Source organism: Leucoraja erinacea, chromosome 5, assembly GCF_028641065.1.
Source record: "Leucoraja erinacea ecotype New England chromosome 5, Leri_hhj_1, whole genome shotgun sequence".
NCBI lineage: Eukaryota > Metazoa > Chordata > Chondrichthyes > Rajiformes > Rajidae > Leucoraja > Leucoraja erinaceus.
In genome coordinates, this window is record NC_073381.1 from 18566568 (window position 1) to 18587973 (window position 21406).

General features: G+C 40.1%; 1 protein-coding gene and 1 long non-coding RNA gene across 4 annotated transcripts in view; one reads left to right on the top strand and one right to left on the bottom strand.

The window, feature by feature from the left end:
* LOC129696997 (uncharacterized) overlaps window positions 1-4821 on the top strand; it is a 22164-nt gene extending 17343 nt beyond the window's left edge. Inside the window, exon 3 of the long non-coding RNA XR_008723430.1 lies at window positions 4461-4821. This is a non-coding gene — a long non-coding RNA (uncharacterized LOC129696997). The remainder of the gene's footprint in view (window positions 1-4460) is intronic.
* lyst (lysosomal trafficking regulator) overlaps window positions 1-21406 on the bottom strand; it is a 208392-nt gene that overhangs the window by 6660 nt on the left and 180326 nt on the right. For all 3 annotated transcript variants that reach the window (XM_055635156.1, XM_055635157.1, XM_055635155.1), the window contains 9 exons: window positions 17871-18088; window positions 15402-15632; window positions 14628-14817; window positions 11376-11512; window positions 10013-10111; window positions 9157-9296; window positions 8221-8318; window positions 5696-5852; window positions 2964-3035 (listed from right to left, as the gene is read on the bottom strand). In XM_055635156.1, the coding sequence (XP_055491131.1) occupies window positions 2964-3035; window positions 5696-5852; window positions 8221-8318; window positions 9157-9296; window positions 10013-10111; window positions 11376-11512; window positions 14628-14817; window positions 15402-15632; window positions 17871-18088 (1342 nt within the window). The remainder of the gene's footprint in view (window positions 1-2963; window positions 3036-5695; window positions 5853-8220; window positions 8319-9156; window positions 9297-10012; window positions 10112-11375; window positions 11513-14627; window positions 14818-15401; window positions 15633-17870; window positions 18089-21406) is intronic.

The window sequence follows — 21406 nt, forward strand, 5'->3', positions numbered from 1 at the left end:
CAGCGTATACAAATATGAAATCTTGGGCAAAAGATGAAAGGGAGAATTAAGGAACAGCCTTTTTTACTAAGCGATTAAGGAAAGGTGGAAACAGAATCAGTGTAGTTGGATAAGAATTTGGAGAAGGGTGGAATAATGCAAATGATGCAATTGCTGCTTTCTGACCCAGCACATATTTAATGGGCCAAATGACCTCCTTCTGTACCAAAATAATTTGATGATTTATCTAACTGGCACAGAATGGGAGAACTCCCAATCTTCTCCACAAATATTTCCTCTACCTAAAAACACCTGGATGCTCTCAGTGTGACCTACAATTCCCTCTGAGTAGGAATGAAAGAACTGGAAACTGCTGATGATCTGTAAGGCGCTGGTCAGCCACATTTGGAGCATTGTGAGCAATTTTGAGCCCCATATCGGAGAAAGGATGTGCTGGGTCTGTAGAGAGTTCAAAGGAGGTTTACAAGAATGATCCCAGGAATGAGTGAGTTAAAATATGATGAGCGTTTGATGGCACTGGGCCTCTACTCGCTGGAGTTTATGAAACATACCAAATAGTGAAAGGCCTGGATAGAGTGGATGTGGAGAGGATGTTTCCACTAGTAGGAGAGTCTAGGACCAAAGGTCATAGCCTCTGAATTAAAGGATGTTCCTTTAGGAAGATGAGGAGGAATTTCTTTAGTCAGAGGGTGGTAAATCTGTGGAATTTCTTGCCACAGAAGGCTGTAGAGGTCGTCAATTGATATTTTTAAGACAGAGATAGATAGATTCTTGATTAGCACAGGTATCATGGGTTATGGGGAGAAGGCAGGAGTATGGGGTTAGGATAGATAGATCAGCCATGATTGCATGGCGCAGTAGATTTGATGAGCTGAATGGCCTAATTCTGCTCCTATTACTTATGAAAGCCAGTAACCGTGAGGTAGAGTAGGAGGATTAACGAGGGGCTCTTCAATCTGGATTCAGCGTGGAGATGCAGTCTGGAGATAGGGATGGCCCTAGAGTAATTAAAAGAGTCAAAGCAATACAGCACAGAAACAGGTCCTTTGGTCCACCATGTCTGTGCCAACCACCAAACTAATTTATACTAATCGCATAATACCAGCACTTGGTCCATTGACGAATATGCTTTGGCAATTCAAGTTCTAATCCAAATACTTCTTAAATTTTGTGAGAATATTTGCCTCCACTATTTTCTCAGGCAGTGCGTTCCAGGTTGCAACACCCTCGGAGTGAAAAGACTTTTCCTCATATCCTTTTTAAACTGCTCGCACCTCATCATAAAGTTAGAAGCAAATGTATATGTTTTAGCTGTTAATGTGAAAATCATGGAGGTCTCAGTGTAGGTTTAGACTTCCTGTTATATTTTATATACATTTATGTTCACTATATGTTTTTCGGGTTTGCAGCCAAAACCAAATGAAGCAGAAACCCAACAATTAGTGTCACCACATTTTATTATCCTCCAACAACAGTTTCCATTTGTTAACTTGGCAGCTTTCAAACAACAACTCTATTTATACAGCAATTTTAACACAAAAAACATTCCAAGACTCTTCACAGGCGTATTATCAAATAAAATATAACACCAAGCCACTTAAGGAGATTGTGAAATAAAAACAGACAATGTTGAGGATACTTGCTGAGGATACTACTATGGGCGGCACAGTGGGCACAGCTGACAGAGCTGCTGTCTCAAAGTGCCAAAGATCCAGGTTCGATCTTGACCTGGGGTACTGTCTGTGCAGAGTTTGGACGTTCTCCCTGTGGCTGCATGGGTTTTTGACAGTGCTCCGGTTTCCCCCCACACCCCACAGACGTGCGGGTTTATGGGTTAATTGACCTCTGAAAATTAACCCTAGTGTCTGGGGAGTGGATGAGAAAGTGGGATAACATAAAGCTAGTGTGAACGGGTGATCGATGGTCGGCATGGACTCTGTGGGCCAAAGGACCTATTTCCATGTTGTACATCTAAAATCTATCAGATCAGTTTGCATCAGCAGAGAGAGTGATAGTTAATTTTCAGATAAATAAGCTTCCATTAGAAATAGGAAATGTTAGAATCAAACATGGAGCCCATTCATATCAAATGGCACAAGTATTGGTGCTATTTTAAACATGTTAGATTTCAAACTTTTCTTAATCCTGTTGGAATCATCATTGATCCAGAACATTATCTCTATTCCTCTCCCCACAACTTATCTGCTCATATTATCTGCTTATATTTCATGCATTATTTTTAAATTTCAGATATCCAGCATCTGCAGTTATAAACTTAAGGAGAGTTTGGGATAGCTAGGTGAAAGACAAAGTAGGTTTTAAAAGAGAGACAACAAAAATAAAGAGGGAATTACAGAGTTTCGGACCTAGGCAGCTGAAGCCATTATCTGAGATTAAGAAGTAAAATAGAAGATAACAGTAGACCTGTAAAAATAGTACAAAAGTAATTTCCAGGCCATTCCCACTGAAATTTGTTTCTCCCTGTGAAACTTCCTGGTTTATTCCTAGAATAAGGCATAATCTCGAGTCATAGTGTGGAAATAGTCCCTTCTGCCCACCGAGTCCAGTCAACCATTTGAACAAAACCCACAATATTTCCCCAACATTCTCATCAACTCCCCTAGATTCTACCATTCACCTACATATAGGGACAGTTCACAATGGCCAATTAACCTACCAACCCACACATGTTTGGGATGTGGGAGGAAATCTGCAGGGTCACAGGGAGAATGTGCAAACTGCGCACAAAAAGCACAGGTTGGAATTGTTCTTGGGTTACTTTGCTCTGATAACTGTGCTACTGCACTGTCCACCTAGATACACTCTGGGTTATAGGGCTGCTTGAGCACCATTCACACAGCCAAACATAGATTAAAGTTTTTATGAGAAAGAATCTTGTACAAGTTCCAACTATCAAACTTTAGTTAATTAGTCACCATGGATAATATTTTGCTCATTCTTACCTGACAATAGGCCAGTTTGATTTAGGGAAGATAATTTCTCGAACAGGTTTCAGATCCCATGTACTCCACAACCTACACAATACAAAAAAGGTTTTCCTACTTATTATGCCAAGTTCAATTTTTATTGCAAGAATCATGTCAGCAAAGTCTTAAGTACTTCCAGAGAAACAAACAGAAGTGAAATATGAACACAAAGTTATAAATGTACTACGTGGAGAAAGATTCCCAGCATAGCTTCGGTGAAACTGTATGTATTAAATCTATCAATTTGTTGTTTCATCAGAAATGTCCAATATTTTATTTTAACCAGATTACCATTGTGATTAAAATAAATGAAAAAAATCAGAGCATCTTTAACAGAACAATGATGGTGCCAAGTGCCTTCATTCAAATATTCACCAGAACCTTTCATGGAAATGTTTAACTTACACACTTGGGAGAAGAGGAGTGATGTTTTGTTCATATTCTCATACCTTTAACAATGGACAATCAATCAAAAATGGAATAGCGTCATTTCTCTGACATCACAGAACTGAAACATGATCTATCCATTGACGTTGGACGGTCAAAAAATGTGTGCAGAAAATGAGATGGGTCCAACCACAAGGTTTTTTTATTTAGGTTATCCTTCATATTCAGTGGCTATGTTACTGGACCAGCAATCCAGAGGGCAAAAGGTCCAATCCCAGAGTTTGAGTTCAGTTGCCTGACACGTTTGCCACAGCATACTATGCTATGTAGAATGCTACATACATGCTATTTAATGCTACATTCTACATAGCATAGTATGCTGTGGCAAACGTGTCACCATCAGCCTTGATCTTGTCATTTCACAATCTTAGTGGCCTATTGATATATAATCAATTGCACATATAGAAAATGCTGATGGTTTTATGAAGTATGTATAAAATGGGTACCACTGGAAAGTCCATGAAAGCCCATCGTTTATATCAGATATGAGCTGTTTTTCTTTAAATAGTTGTTGTCCGTATGATGAAGATAGTCCCATAATGCTATCAGGGGAAGGAGTTCCAGAACTTCGATCCATGATGATGACAGAACAGCAATAACCGGCTCTGATTTGTTCTGTACCTGTTCATACCTCTAGTTTCCTTCTCCCCTGACTCTTAGTCTGAAGATGAGTCTCAACCCGAAACATCACCTATTCCTTTTCTCTTGAGATGCTGTCTGACCCACTAAGTCACTCCAGGATTTTAAGCAGAGCATAACCCCCAGGGTTGCTAGCACAATGGTGCCCATGTTCGATCTTTGGATAGCAGATGGAATCGGGACTGAAGAATAATAAGCCACCTAAATGAGCCACGTAACAGTACACCAGTACTGGTATTATCACTGCGCTTTAAAATATACCTCCTCTTGTACATTCCAAATGGCTGCTTCCCTATATGGAGACTATTTCTCTTAGTTCTAGACTCCCAGCTTTGTCTCTCAACGGTTCACAGAATTGTTTATGTCTCAATAAAATCACCTCCACAGACTCCACTGTCAAGCTTGCACATGACACAACGCCTACAGACAGGAAGTGACACAGCTGGCGTCCTGGTGCCTTCGCAACAACCTGGAGATCAATGCTCTTAAGACAGTGGAATTGATTGTAGTCTTTAGGAGAGCTCCCGCTCTCTTCCCCCCACTCACCGTCAACAACACCATAGTCCTTGGAACCATCATCTGCAGGGACCTTAAATGGGAGATCACCGACTCCACAGTCAAAAAGTCCCAACAGAGGATGTACTTCCTGCGGCAGGTGAGAAAACACAATCTGCCACAGGCAATGATGGTCCAGTTTTATACTGTCATCGTAGAGTCTGTCCTCACCTTCTCCATCATGGTCTGGTTTGGTTCGGCCACCAAGCACGACATCCGGAGGCTGCAGCTCATCGTTCAATCAGCAAAAACATAGAAACATAGAAAATAGGTGCAGGAGTTGGCCATTCGGCCTTTCGAGCCTGCACCGCCATTCAATATGATCATGGCTAATCATCCAACTTCATCCGAAGGCTGTTGGCTGCAAATTCCCCCCATTGACGAACTGTACACTGCAAAGACCAGGAAGCGAGTGGGTAAGATCATCTCTGACCTCTCTTCCCCTGGTCACAAACTCTTTGAAGCACTTCCCTCTGGAAGGCGACCAGACTGTCAAAGCCACCACAACCAGACATAAAAACTGTTTTTTTTTCTACGAGCAGTAGCTCTACTCAACAACCAAAAGTCTGTAGCCTCCTTTTGCTCTGGTATTGCATTTCATTATTCACATGTTTAAATGATAATGTTTTATTCTTAATTGTTTACTGTATATTGTGTTGTTACTTGCACCAAGGCAAATTCCTTGTATGTATACATACTTGGCTAATTAAATTAATTAAATTCAATTTCTTTCTTTTTAACCTGAGTATTCGCTAAACATCAATACCCCGTCATAGGACAATCCCCTAATCTGAGGTATTAGGGTCACTGATTTGAAAATATATCCGTATTCAGGTGAGGAAAATAAAACTGCACATACTTCAAAAGGGATCACAGAAAATTCCTGTATAATATGAGCAAAACGTAACTATATTATATTCCAACTGTCTATTTCAGACATTCTTCTTCATAAGTGAGTGAACAGCATTTTCAGTCTTTTATAGACTCAAATTTAGTTTGTGCCAATTTTCCTTGTGGAGATGATGAGGATATACATTATAGCTCAGTTACAATGGTATGACACTAACCTTACAATGCCATTTTCTAGCCCTCCAGCAATCACGTTGACAGATACACCTTCAGGTTGATTGGAAAAAGCTACAGAGCAAATTATTTCTCGACAGTGCACGTGGCCACTGAGATCTCCATTCACTGTCCACAGTCTCAGGTCACTACCACCACCAACTAAGGGAAAAAAAAATTACAAAACAGATCTGTTACAGAGATAGGTTGAATAAGTTAGGTCTTTATTCTCTGGAGCGCAGAAGGTTAAGGGGGGACTTGATAGAGGTCTTTAAAATGATGAGAGGGATAGACAGAGTTGATGTGGACAAAGCTTTTCCCTTTGAGAATAGGGAAGGTTCAAACAAGAGGACATGACTTCAAAATTAAGGGACAGAAGTTTAGGGGTAATATGAGGGGGAACTTCTTTACTCAGAGAGTGGTAGCGGTGTGGAATGAGCTTCCAGTGGAAGTGGTGGAAGCAGGTTCATTGGTATCATTTAAAAATAAATTGGATAGGCATATGGATGAGAAGGGAATGGAGGGTTATGGTATGAGTGCAGGCAGGTGGGACTAAGGGGAAAAAAAATTTTGTTTGGCACGGACTTGTAGGGCCGAGATGGCCTGTTTCCGTGCTGTAATTGTTATATGGTTATATGGTTAAAACTAAAGTCATCCTTCAGGATAATGAACGTTGCAATGAATAAACTGCTGTCTTCAATCCAATACAATAAAGATTATTGCAGCTCATGAAAGAAAACATGTCAAAGAATTATGTTGTATATGTTGTCATAAATCCCTAAAAACTTGGTTTTATCACACAAAGGTTACCAACTGCTCCATCAGAATGCAAGAAGAGACCCGAGCATAGGCTGCAATATATTGAACAGTCTAACTCATATAAGATTCTGAAGAAGGGTCTCGACCCAAAACGTCTCCCATTCCTTCTCTCCAGAGATACTGCCTGTCCCGCTGAGTTACTGAGCATTTTATGTCTATCTTCGGTGTAAACCAGCATCTGCAGCTCCTTCTTTCACATAAGATGCCACTGGCTTAAAATTCCTTTGCTTATCTGTGACCTGTGAATGGTGCCGTCCTTTTGTACAGAAGGTCTTCATGAGGGTTGTTCAATGGAACTCAAAGGGGACCAGTTCTGGGCCTTGGATACTGGCAGATGGAACTACCCACAGGAAGCTACCTACATCTATTCCAGAACCCAACCTTACTGTGGGGGCTACACCACTCAATGCGAACTTTGACTTCAATCACTACATCTTCCCTCTCTTGATCATTCACTGCAACTCCATCCATTCCCCAAGTTCATTACCATTTCCTTAACATTAGTGACTTAACACTTTAGTTACCCCACGAGTACCCAACTGTGAATCTGGTGGAGGAAAGGTCTTTGTGAATGTTTAGTTGTGCAAGAGCTAATCCATTGCACAAGGAGTATTGCCTGTTCATGTACAAAATGGCTTTGTACCAACTGACCAGTTTAATGCACCTATTGTGGCAAGGAAACATGTCTAAACTGAGGTTTGAACTGTGAAGTAAGTTGACACGTATTTTCCCAGTTTTATTGTACATTTTAGTCCATTCTTTTTTTTAAGGACAATTTATTGATTTCTATTTCTCATCTTCTTTTCATAGCAGGATGTAGATGAACTATCTGAACTATTCTAGAAACATAGAAAATAGGTGCAGGAGTAGGCCATTCGGCCCTTCGAGCCTGCATCACCATTCAATATGATCATGGCTGATCATCCAACTCAGTATCCTGTACCTGCCTTCTCTCCATACCCCCTGATCCCTTTAGCCACAAGGGCCACATCTAATTCCCTCTTAAATATAGCCAATGAACTGGACTCAACTACATTCTGTGGCAGAGAATTTCAGAGATTCACCACTCACTGTGTGAAAAATGTTTTTCTCATCTCGGTCCTAAAAGACTTCCCCCTTATCCTTAAACTGTGACCCCTTGTTCTGGACTTCCCCAACATCAGGAACAATCTTCCTGCATCTAGCCTGTCCAACCCCTTAAGAATTTTGTAAGTTTCTATAAGATCCCCCCTCAATCTTCTAAATTCTAGCGAGTACAAGCCGAGTCTATCCAGTCTTTCTTCATATGAAAGTCCTACCATCCCAGGAATCAGTCTGGTGAACCTTCTCTGTACTCCCTCTATGGCAAGAATGTCTTTCCTCAGATTAGGAGACCAAAACTGTACGCAATGCTCCAGGTGTGGTCTCACCAAGGCCCTATACAACTGCAGTAGAATCTCCCTGCTCCTATACTTAAATCCTTTTGCTAATGGGACATACTTCCACCAACATCGTGATTTTACTAATTCAGCCAAAGGATATTCTTGTTATATCAGCTTTGCAAATCACTAGGATAAATAGGTCAAGGGAGAAGGAATCAGATGTACCGTCACATCTGAATGAGGTCTACGACCTCCTGGTAATAGGTTAGCGGAAACAACAGTAACCTGGAAGGCGGCCAGATAACAGTACTATCGAAAACAGCAAATAGCCAAAGATCCATTACACTTACCTGAATCGCAAACTGTTGCAGTGTCACCCGTTGTTTCACTAGTAGAAACCGCTGTCACTGGACTTTTATGTCCTGTTAAACTTTGAACATAGCACAACCTGTAGGACAAGGAAGAGAGATGAGAGCAATCAGGACTTGTAAATAACCATCATAGAACTTTAAAGACTAAAATTAAATTTCAAGAACAGTAATCACACAATGCAAAATGTAACCTGCTCCTAGATATCAGGCAACTGAACGATCCTATCACCAACTAGACAGCAGTCCTGACCTACCATCTACCACATTGGAGACCCTGGGACAATCTTTAATCGGGCGTTACTGGACTTTATTATGCACTAAATTTTATTCCCTTTATCTTCCATCTGTACACCATGGATGGCTTGATTTTAATCCTGTACAGTCTTCCCGCTGACTGTATAGCACGCAACAAAAAACATTTGCACTGTACCTCAGTACACATGACAATAAACTAAACTAAAAGGATACTTGCACATTGAGAGAACAAAGGAGTTCACTATATAAAGAAAACAGCACCTGGTCACATTATATCAAAGCAACTTTAATGTATGTTTAGGCTAGAGGGCCAGGGAAAAAGACTGATATGCAAGTGATGACAACAGTGGGCTACAGGAGGAAGTAGTAACATTTAAGCATAATGTCCCCTATTCCTTCATTGGCTCCCCTGCACCTCCTGTTCTTTCCTTCCCTCCCATTCCTTCCTTCCACCACACCTGTTCCCTCTTCTTTCCTTTCTTTGTACTTTGTGGATGTAAGGCAACTGGCAGCAACTTTGAGCCAGTGAAAATATATGAGGCATTTTTTGTATATGCATTCTTGTACAATTTCTTCAGAATTTGTTATGTTAAAATTAATTTATGACCACATAAACTGATTCTTAGACAGCCTTGTATAAAAAATATTTATTCATCAAACCTGTTCAAATCCCATATAATGCAGGTTCCATCCCTGCTGACACTGATGAGAATGCTGTATGGTTTGCAGACACACAAGCTGGTTACTTCTGCAGTATGGCCATACAGGTAGACTTTAGATTCCACTTCAATTTCAGAAGACTAAAAAAAATGAAATAAAAATGTCAGTATCTTAACCACATTTCTAATACATACTGTACATTCCAGCATCTCTGCTAATCACTGAATTGCAGACACTACATATTTTCAGTGGAGGAGTTGCTTTGGACAGACTTGGATGTCCTAAGATATGCTAAAATAGTTTTACAGCCTCTGATATAATTTAATAAGTATAATCATTGTTGTAATGAAAGAAACATGACTTATAATTTTTACATACCAATGTGGTAACCATTACTTTAGTGATATTAACTGTTGAATAAAGCCACCTGAGACTTTGTTTAATATTGCATCAAAGATAACACCTTTAACCTGCTGACCTGCAGTCTTTCAGTAATATGGTGTTAGCAAGTGTTTTCATGTACAAATCTCAGGAATGGAACTTAAACTCACCACATTCTGATTGACATAAGAATCATCTGTAAACAAAATCCCAAGAGAAACACTAAACAATTTTGATTCAGTTATTCAAGTCTTAGATTAGAGTATTCAAGTATTCAGTTATTCAAGTATTAGTCATGGAAACAGCTTCTTCAGCCCACCACACCCAGACTGACAATTAATCAGTTACCTGAAGTGGAATAATGATAATCCTCTCCACTATTTTAATTCAATTTATAAATGCTGTAATATGATAAAGCTTACACCTGGAAAACAGTTGGAGACCAATGAACACAAACGGAATCTTTTACACATACCGTGCTGCTGGTGAACCTGCTCGAGTATGCAGTAACCACTCCACACTTACTGCCAGTAAAAAGCTGGCAACTGTCAGGCACCCACGCACAACTTGTAACCTGTAAAAGAGCCAATGATAATTTATAACCAGATTCAAAATTAGATTGTAATGTTTAAATCAGCTGCCAAGACATGACTCTTAAAATATATTATGAACTTTCAGAAAATGTTAATTTCTTTGATATCAAAGAATACATTTTTTCAATATTTCATCAAACTTCCCAACAGAATTACAATTGGTCATTTGAGGATTTATGTAAGACTTCATAAGCATTAGCATGCCACAGACGGTAATTTTATTAAAAAATATATTTAGACTGGAAGACACTGGAGTAACCCAGCAGGTCAGGTAGCATCTCAAGAGAACATGGAGCGGTGACTTTACACGTTGGGATCAGCCTGAAAAAGTGTACAGTTTAAAAATGTATCCAATCCATGTTCTCCTATGATGCTGCCTAGCTCTTTGAGTTACACCAGCAGCTGCTGTATTCTCCTCTCATATATTTGGATTGTAAACAGTTCAGAGACTGCTTGCTAGACTGATTTCTCAGATGAAGACGTCATCTTATGTGTTAAAATGGAGCAGACGAAGTCCATAATATTTTGAAATTTGATGAACACAAAGTGATCTTACTAAAATACATTACATTTTTTGAACATGCAAAAAAACTGAATATGGATGTTTCATCTTGAGGGAAAATTTAGAACTTGGGCGGTGTTTATAGATAGCGATGACGAGGCCACTCTTCTCTTGGAAAGTTGTGAATCTTTAGAATTCTCTATTCCAGAGAGCTATGGAGGGTTGTCCAGTCATATGTTTGATCTACTATGAAGGCAACATCGGTGGGAAAAAGACTGGAAAGTGGAGTTGAAGTCTAGATCCGGTCAGCAACCATCTTACTATCAATGATGCAACAGACTTGAGATGCTATTTGGCCTAATCCTGCTCCAAATTCTTATGCTCATATAAACTTTGAGAAAATCTCCTGTAAACTCTCTCCAAGGCCTTGAGATTCTTACTAAACTGTGGTGCAGAGAAGTGACCACATTATTGTAGCTGTGATTTAAACAATGACTTATTAATATTTAACATAACCTACTTAATTAACCATGTGCTAATGTTCTTATGGAGGAATAAAGGACTGAACTAAGATTTAAGATAATTGTGTGGGAAAATAAAAGAATAGTTGTTAATCTTTGACCAATGTTGTTAAACATTAATACAAAGGTAAAAATAAGGAAAAATTGTGAGTCTGGAAATAGAAATTAAACCTGTGGACTGTAAGAAACCATGAGATCTCTACTGCAGACCTGAATTCATACCTGGTGCAGAGGAGAGCACTGAATGAAGTTGATTGGTGGCTCACTTTGTTTGCTCTTCAGTCTTAGTATGTTATCAGCATAACCCCAACTCAAAATGGCTGACCACTGGATATCTGTATTGTGCATACTTCGAACACCTATTATTCAGATGGAAATAAATAAGGAAGCAACAATCAGGAAACATGAAGCTCTTTTTTCTTGAATTTTAGTACACAGGGTGATGACGTGATAAGTCTCTTTGGTCGGGTAGAGAACTTGCTTCCAATTGATGAAGTACGTATCATGAATATGAGATGATTTAAAAAAAAATCCACTGTATATACTGATAAAAAATACATTATTCAGAGTAGTGAGAATCTTCTAAACTTATCACAAAACTCAGAACTGGGTCTCTGCTCGTCCCTTTGCAAATGGATCATCAACTTTCACACAGGTATACCATAATCAGTGTGAATTGGCAGCAACATTCCCTGCTCGATAACCATCAACACAGAAGCACCTCAAGGCCATGTGCTCCATCCACTGCTCTACTCATTCTATACCCATGACCGAAGCCGGATAGAGCTCCGTTGGTGTCCGTTGTTGCCAATTGTCTGCTATAACCGAGTACAGTAATTTCATTGTATAAGTAGCAAAAACAAACAACTGTAGTTGCTGGTTAATACACAAAATAAATCAAACTGTTGGGGTAACTCAGCAGCTTAGGCAGCATTTCTGGAGAACATGGATGGGTGATGTTTCGGTTTTAGACCCTTCTTCAGACTTGGTCTGGAAATGGGCCTGGACTCCAGGTGAATTGATGGCTCTGGCCTGCAGGTGGAGAGGGAAGTGGAGAGTGTCGGCAAGGTCAATGGTGGCTGTGTGGACCGCCAGTGGCGGCTGTAAGCTCAGCCGGGGAGATGGCGCGAGCCAGGGGAGGCGTGGGGGCTATAACCAAAATTCATTATAGATATCTGCTAAACGCGGGTTACTGCATTATATGGTACCCAGCATTATTAATTATTAATTTATTGCATTATTGATTATTGTCTATTTATTTGTGTATTATTGAGTTAATGTGCCTGTAAAAAACGTAGCAAAAAACAATGTAATTGCTCATTGCCAGTATAGATGACAATTAAACACTTTTGACTTGAATATGCAACTCAAGATCACAGGGAGCAGAAGGAACAGTGGAATAATGGTTAACGTGATCAACAGAGTGTGGACAAATGCTCCAGAGACGAGAGTACAAATCTCTTGGAAATTAAACTATTCATTTCCCATGGAAATTAATCTTAGTGAACATTTAATTAACACGTTGCCCTATAATTCAAGCTGATACCAACGTATCAAAAATATAACAGGGCAATATTGTTTTTGCCATTTCAACTTTGCAAAGACCCCCTTCATAATAATTTAAAAACAATCACGACTGGCATCTGTTTTAGGGTATCTTCCCTGCCAACCAGTCAAGCTCAATTTGAAGAATCATATTGTTCAACTAATGGATAACATTCTTTATTTTAATGTCACAACACACAAGAGCCTGCAGATGTTGGTTTACATCGAAGATAGATAAAATGCTGGAGTAACTCAGCGAGACAGACAGCATGGCTGGATAGAAGAAATGGGTGACATTTTGGGTGGAGACCCTTCTTCAGACAACTACCCTGGTCATCCCTGTTCACAAAAGCTGAACAAATCCAATGTGGCTAACTATCCTGCCAAGAACTTTCCCAAACACCATCAAAATAATGGAAGTGTGATCAACAAGACGATCAAATAGAATGTTTGAATGGGCTTAAGAGGTGAATAAATCCCCGCAGCTCAATGAGATGTTTTCCAGGCTGGGAGACGAGGAAGATTACCGGAGCCATGGCAGTGATTTTTAAATGGGCACAGGTGATGTGCCAGATGACTGGAGACAGCAGATGTGGTATTCTTATTTAAAAAGTGGAGCAGTGTTAAGACAGGGCAGCGAGTCTAATGTCAGTGGTAGGAAAGATGCTGAAGTATTCTGTCCAGTTCTGATCACCATACATTTAGGGTGGCATGGTGGCCTAGTTGGCACAGCTGCTGTCTCAGTGCTAGAGACCCAGGTTTGATCCTGACCTTGGGTACTGTCTGTGTGGAGTTTGCATGTTCTCCCTGAGACCGCACGAGTTTCCTCCGGATGCCCTGGTTTCCTTCAACATCACAAAGATGTGCATGAACTTTAGGTTAATTGGCTTCTGTAGATTGCCCTTAGTTTGTAAGAAGGTCAGCATGGCTTTGGTGGGTCGAAGGGCGTGTTTCACCAGAGGGATTCCAAATGCCAACTCTACACTTTGACTGTATTACCGGCTTCAACCCACTACCATCACCATCCTGACAACACTAACCAGAAATGTATTTGGACAAACCACTGAAGTGCAATGATTGTAGAGCATGTTGAAGACTTGTTCTCCAGTTTTACTATCAGCAGGACACAAGCCGCAAGCATGAAAGAATACTTTGCACTTACAAATGAAAAAATGCAGATACTTAAAATCTGAAAAAAAGGGAAAGTGCCTGAAGTACTGAACACATCAGACTGCATCTGTGGAGAGAAACACGGGTTCAGATGATCTGAAACATTAATTGCGCTTTTGTCTGCTTGCACCCCTGAGCATTCCACTTGCCCTCTACTTGACTGAATATGTGTAGTCACAAAAACCTTCAAAGCCTCAATTGTATTCAGGACAGAGCAATCTGCTTGCCTGGCATTCTCTGTTTTTATTGCACTGTATATCATTCACAAAATGCAAGGCAGTTACATCATCACATTTATCTTTTCAATATCCTTTATAGTCATAGAGTGATACAGTGTGGAAACAGGCTCTTCGGCACAACTTGTCCACACCAGCCAACATGTCCACACCACCCAGCTACACTAGTCCCACCTGCCTGCGCCGTTAGGGGTTACATCCCAGATTTCCTTATCTAAAAATACTGATAATCTATTATCTAATGCGAACAGTAGCATTGTAGCAGTCCATCACCACTTTCATGGGGAACTGGGAAATAGATGACATGCCATAAAGGTAAAACATTTAAAACTGGAGGCATATTGAAGGGAAACCTAGAAAACCTCACAAGGGTGAAAGAAATAGGGGGATTTGCTGGTGGGGCAAGATGAGGAGAAGGCAACTCACATGGAGCATAAGTATCATCAGGGACTGCCTGGGCCTAGTGGCTTCCTACTGTGCTCTAAGTTGCATGTCATGCAGACCTTTTGTATGAAGAAGGTACCTTGCTCTTTGCTGTAAGTCATCATGAGACAAAACTTGCTTGACAGACCACAGATGGCTCTGGTGGGCAATGCGAGTAGTGATCCAAATTGTTCTCCGTGGAACTGACTGAAGCAAATTACAGGATCTGGTGCACTAGGAGAACCCACATACTCGCCCCACTTCAGTCCTTTAATCCACGACAGAGGACTCTAGTTATATGATATTAAAGAAAAACAATCAATCACTACAACTCTTCCAAAACATTTTTGTTCAAGAATTATTATATAGGGCTAGAAGGTGGTTAGTTGGCATTAGTAAGCACCAAGCTTACAAACAGAGTTAATTGATGATTAAATGGACAATTAACATTTCCCAAATTTTGGAAGAAAGAAAATCTCAGTTGAATAAGTACAAGATCACTGATAACGTGATTATTCATGATCCCAGATGCAACACTATCGTGAATAAATTTAAAAGAAAACAATCTAATGTAAAAAAATGAAATAGCAACAAAAATGAATAACCTCTGTCAAGAAACAATGTTAAAAATTAAAACACTAATCAGTATGTCCTGTATGTTTCAATTTTACAAAATAGCTCTAATTATGATGAAAAATAACCCACGCTACTTAGAAATACACCAAGATTATTAATTATGGAGACTATTCATCATCTATGAACAAGGAGAGCGAAGTGGCCATCAAGTCTCCTCCATAAGGAACTAAACTGGTTAACTTATAAATGTGTAAACTCAAGAATCATTTATAACCACATAACAGCTTGCAATAAATACCGGGTAGATGACTTCTTTGGTGTGCTCTCTGCTCTCTCTGAAGGCAAACTGCACAAGGAGACCCATGGCTGCAGGCAATTCCCCCTCCATTGACAGTCTAGGCCCGTGCTTGCTTGGATGAGTAGCCGTGAAGAGCTGCCGAGGTGTCTGGCCATAGGTCTTGATCATAGTTTCCAGGGCTCGCCTTTGCACTGGGTCTTCAACAGCAGACACATCCATGCCAAAATAAGTCTATCAGCAAAATATGGAGTAAGTTTATTGCAAAACTGATTGAAAATATTTATCCTTTTCTGTAAGACTCACAAGGGTATCAGCCATAGGGTATCTATGCCAGTTCTCAGAACAACCCAGTCTCCTACTTATTTCCCTGTAATCTATTCTCACACTTTTCATTAACACCCCTCTGATCCCTCCATCAACCACTTACACTGAGGGGTGAATTAGAGTAGCCAATAATTTTAACACCAGTGTGCCTTTGGGATATGGGAGGAAATCAGAAGATCGGGGAAACCCATGTGATGGAGCAAGAACATGCAAACTCCACGCAATGACAGCACTTGAGGTCAGGATTGAATCTAGGTCACGGGAGTTGTGACACAAATGCGCTCCCCACATCATCACTGTGCCACCCTCCATTTGTATTGAAATATTTTCACCAGTCCATTGCAATGAAAGAATTGAAAAGAAAATGCCACTGAAAATGCAACTTTTGCTTGACATGGGAGACTTTTGGCTATATGATGTTTCAGGATGGCTCACCAATGAGAAAGGATCAGCTTCTTTGCTGAGCAGTTGCAGAACCTTCAGGACAAGCAGAAGTCTTCATTCACCAATGGATACTGGATAGAATTGGATCCCAGATAAATATGGCAAAATCTGATCTTTCCAAAGAGAAGCCCAGCACAGAAAATCAAGAGCTTTTAGACTACCTCTTTTAAATTAGATTTTTGAAACAAGCCTTTGTTTTTTTTGCCTTGAGTGGAAAGATTAGGGTGGCAAAGACAGGTAAAAAACCCCATCAGAAATCTAAAAAAAATCAAACTAGGTTTTCTTCCATCCCCATACATGGAGCTGCCCTTTAAAAGTTGGATTGTATTAATCTTTCCCAGTAACAACCACATTTATAAAGTTATTGTTTTAATCAATTAGTATAATTGTAGATTGTCTCTTGCTAAAATTTACAATGAATTTACCATTTTATTACAGAAGCTAACAGTGCATTAGGCCATTCGATCCATCTGGCGTGCAATGAATGCCAATGAATTCAATTTCCTATCACTTTAGCATTGTAGGTATACTAGAGTACAATGGAAATATAGAACTAATTTCAGGGCTAAAATGAATCATTTATAACAAATAAACAATATGCAAATTCAGCTCTTGAACTTTATGAGCAATTGCCTCCAATGATCCTTGCAACTTTATAGTACAGAAAATAATTCTAAGTTATGATTTTTGAGATGTAGCTCTTTTTTCTTTGTAACTGCTGCCTAACCTACATGGTATCTTCATCATGTGTTTTCATTTCAGATTTTAAGTATTTGCTATATTTTTATTTATCATTCTTTATATTATTTCCATTATGATCTGAAATGGATTAACATTAGCAAAAGGTAATTTTAATTTGTTGTATTTTAAAACAGGGTTTAAATTTATTGAAGGTGTGGAATCTGTGAGATAATGGTCTGGTGTAAATCCGTGAGACATCTGTGAAGTCTGTGTAATACTGGCCATTAGGTTATAATACAGATTGACAAGATGTTGATGTGGCTTGAATGCCCCCTCCTCGAGTTCCTCTATGATGGAAGAGGAGGAAAAACAGTGGGAATGACACAATTAAAAGCAGAGTAGCACGTTATGAGATGATGAGAGGGATAGACAGAGTTGACGTGGATAAGCTTTTCCCCATTGAGAGTAGGGAAGATTCAAACAAGAGGACATGACTTGAGAATTAGGGGACAGAAGTTTAGGGGTAACATGAGGGGGAACTTCTTTACTCAGAGAGTGGTAGCTGTGTGGAATGAGCTTCCAGTGGAAGTGGTGGAGGCAGGTTCGATTTTATCATTTCAAAATAAATTGGATAGGTATATGGACGGGAAAGGAATGGAGGGTTATGGTCTGAGTGCAGGTAGATGGGACTAGGGGAACGGACGGACTTGAAGGGCCGAGATGGCCTGTTTCCGTGCTGTAATTGTTATATGGTTATTTACCCAGTAAATATGGGGAGGGAGCAATTTCCTCCCTTCCACCTCCCCTTTCCCACTCGCAGACTCAAATTCATTTCCATTTTACATGATTAAAAAAAAAATAATCAGATAATCATTAATCTTATTTGCAATGTCCTACACAAAGCACAGCTCAGAATTAGTTTCTGCATTTCAAAATTGCTTGGAGCCCTATAGACGATAGTTCATAGAGAGGTTTGCATTTGAAAGCTGAATATGAGAACTGAGTGAGATGGAGACTTACCGCAGGATGAAAAACATTGATAGCATAAACTGCAGCTCTCCCCTTTTGCTTGTTTCCAAACACCAAGTCAATCCAATTGCAAATAGTTTGTGAAACATGATCTGACTCCAAGGCTTGTCGATGAATCAGGATGAAGAGCCTGGGGTCATTACGAGCCCAAGGTGGAAGATTTACATGATTCACTCTATCTCCATTCTGCCGCATTCCAAAGTCAAAACCTACAAATAGAAATGCTTCAACTTTACAATGGTATGAAAAATTAGTACCATGACGATCATTTTTACAACACAATCATGCCGATAATTAACTTTTGACACATAACACCGTGCAGATATTATGCTTTTAATATAGGGGGATATTTCAAAGCAATTCTTTGGAATATGTTCAAAGTTTGACATGGAGAACAAATAAATATTAGGATAAACATAAGCATGGTTGAAGAATCTAGTACAAGGACCAGTTTGGAAGAAGAGGAAGTAGATAGGTTGTGATGGAATTTTAGTGTGTACTAGACCAAGGGGGACCCGTTGGTTCCCGTCCCCTCAACGTGCGGTTGCGGGGGGAGGGCTACGGCGTCACACACACTAACCACCCCCACACACACGGGGGGGGGGGGGGGGGGGGGGGGGGGGGGGGGGGAGGAGAGAGAGAGAGAGAGGAGAGAGAGAGAGAGAGAGTAGAGGGGAGGGACGAGTGGGGAGAGAGGAGGTGCAGAGGAGGGTAGTGGGGAGAGAGAGGGACAGAGGCAGAGAGAGGAACACAGACGCAGAGAGGGGGACAGACGCAGAGAGGGGGACACAGACGCAGAGAGGGGGACACAGACGCAGAGAGGGGGACACAGAGGCAGAGAGGGGGACACAGAGGCAGAGAGGGGGACACAGAGGCAGAGAGGGGGACACAGAGGCAGAGAGGGGGACACAGAGGCAGAGAGGGGGACACAGAGGCAGAGAGGGGGGACAGAGAGGGGGACAGAGGCAGAGAGGGGGACACAGAGGCAGCAGAGAGGGGGACACAGAGGCAGAGAGGGGGACACAGAGGCAGAGAGGGGGACACAGAGGCAGAGAGGGGGACACAGAGGCAGAGAGGGGGACACAGAGGCAGAGGACAGAGAGAGGGGGACACAGAGGCAGAGAGGGGGACACAGAGGAGAGGGGGACACAGAGGCAGGACACAGAGGCAGAGAGGGGGACACAGAGGCAGAGAGGGGGACACAGAGGCAGAGCAGGGGGACACAGGGGGACACAGAGGCAGAGAGGGGGACACAGACGCAGAGAGGGGGACACAGACGCAGAGAGGGGGACAGAGAGGGAGGGGGCAGAGAGGGAGTGGTGAGAGTTTGAGGGGTTGGGCGCGTCGTCAGAGGCGAGGGCTGGTTCTTGAACGCAATAATCACTCACTCCCAGCAGCGCGAGCAAGAAGACAGCGTGTTTTTTTTTTCAAAGGTCTTGCGAGCAGCGAGGCCGGGCGAGTTCTTCAAAAGCAAGCCGGTGACCTCGGGATCTGCAGAACTTGCTCGTTCTTTCTGCAATAACAACCACCGCCGCCATGCTGTTGAACTTCAAGAAGCCCTGTGGAGCATGCTGGATGACTTGATCACGTGTTCACGGGCTTCAATCCACGTAACTGGCTGTGCATGGAAAATCTGCACAGCTGGTCACGAGAAGCAAAGGCATTGTGATGTCATCAGCTCGCTACAGATTCAGTTACATTTTAAAACAATTTTTGTAAAAAACTCGGGTAATAATTAAACACATTTTCAGATGAGGAGATTTTTGAATTGATGAAGTAAATCGCTACGGGAATATGTAAAAATGTCTCCGTTACCACGTCGGGTTTTGGAGGAGATGTGACTGACAACCAAACAAACTAACTAACGAAGAGAGTTTGAATAACTATGTGATGTCTGAGGTAGCTTGCAAGCTCATTTTTTATTTTATTTTTTTATTTTTTTATTGTTTTTTAAAAGATGAGAATAAGAAAAAGAGGTTAGATAGTAAAGGATAGAAAAATGTGAAATATATAGTGTGTGAAGAAAGAAAACGAGTAAATGAAGAAAGTTGAGAGAAAATAGTGAAAAGAAAAGGAGATCATTATTTATAGTCTTGACCAACCCTCGTCCAGTCCTGAAACAGTTATTTTTTACAATTGTGTTGCACCATATGATTCCAAAAAAACGACGAATGGAGACCAACTCGTTATGAATTGGTCTGATTTATCCATTAGGAGGAATCGCATTTCCTCAAGATGAGCGGTGTCCAACATACTTGCAATCCACATTTTAAGCGTTGGTATTGATGTACCCTTCCAAAATTTAAGTATTAATTTTTTTGCTATTATTAAACCATAATTAAGGAATAGATTTTGAGATGTGTTCAATTTATTCCCATCTTCCATTACACCAAATATAATCATTTCAGTATTAGGTTCCATTCTTGTCTTGAATAATTTTGTAAGTATTTCAAAAATATCATTCCAAAATCTATAAAGTTTTATGCAGGAAACTAAGGAGTGTGTTATAGTTGCCTTTTGGGCTAGACATTTATCACAAGTGGCGGATATATTTGGATAAAATTTGTTCAATCTTGTTTTTGAATAATATAATCTATGTACAATTTTAAATTGTATTAGATTATGTCTTACATTAATTGAACATTTGTGAATATATATCAGGTATTTTTCCCATTTAACCTTCGTAATTTTTATCATTAATTCCCGTTCCCACTCTTCTCTAAGTACCTCTGTCGATGGTAGGTCTATATTTAGAATACTATTATATAAATAGGATATTAATTTTTGTGAGTCAGCTTCAATATTCATTGCTTCTTCCAATAAGTCAGGAGTTACTTTTTGATATCCTTGTATATATTTTTTCACAAAGTCGCAAATCTGAAGATATTTAAAATATTGGTTGTTTTTCAATTTAAATTTTAATTGTAGTTGTTGGAATGATAGTAGGTTTCCTGTTTCGTACATATCCCTGATCCTTCTAATTCCGAGACTTTCCCATTGGTTATATGTCTTATCAATAAGAGATGGTTTAAATAAAGGGTTATTCGCAATTGGCATTAACAGTGATAGATTTCTTAATTTTAAAGATAATTTTATTTGTTTCCAAATTCTTATTGTACCATATATAATTGGGTTCTTCTTATATATTGTGTTATTCAGTTTTTTGGGGGAAAAGAGGATCGTTCCTATATTACAAGGATGACAATCCTCCTTCTCCATTTTTATCCATTCTGTCTGTTGTGTAGAACTTGTGGTAATTGTGGTAAGAAGATCATTTTTATTGCATTTATTCTACCTAATAATGATAAGGGAAGTGTTTTCCAAAATTTAATCTGTGTATTAAGTTTATTTAATAAAGGTATGAAATTAGCATTGAATAATGCTTTATATTTTCTAGTAATCTGAATACCCAAATATTTAAATTTTTCTGTTGCGATTTTAAAGGGGAACTTCAGTAAGTGTGTAGGTTCTTGAGGTTTTAATGTCATGATTTCGCTTTTGTTCCAGTTTATTCTATATCCAGAAAA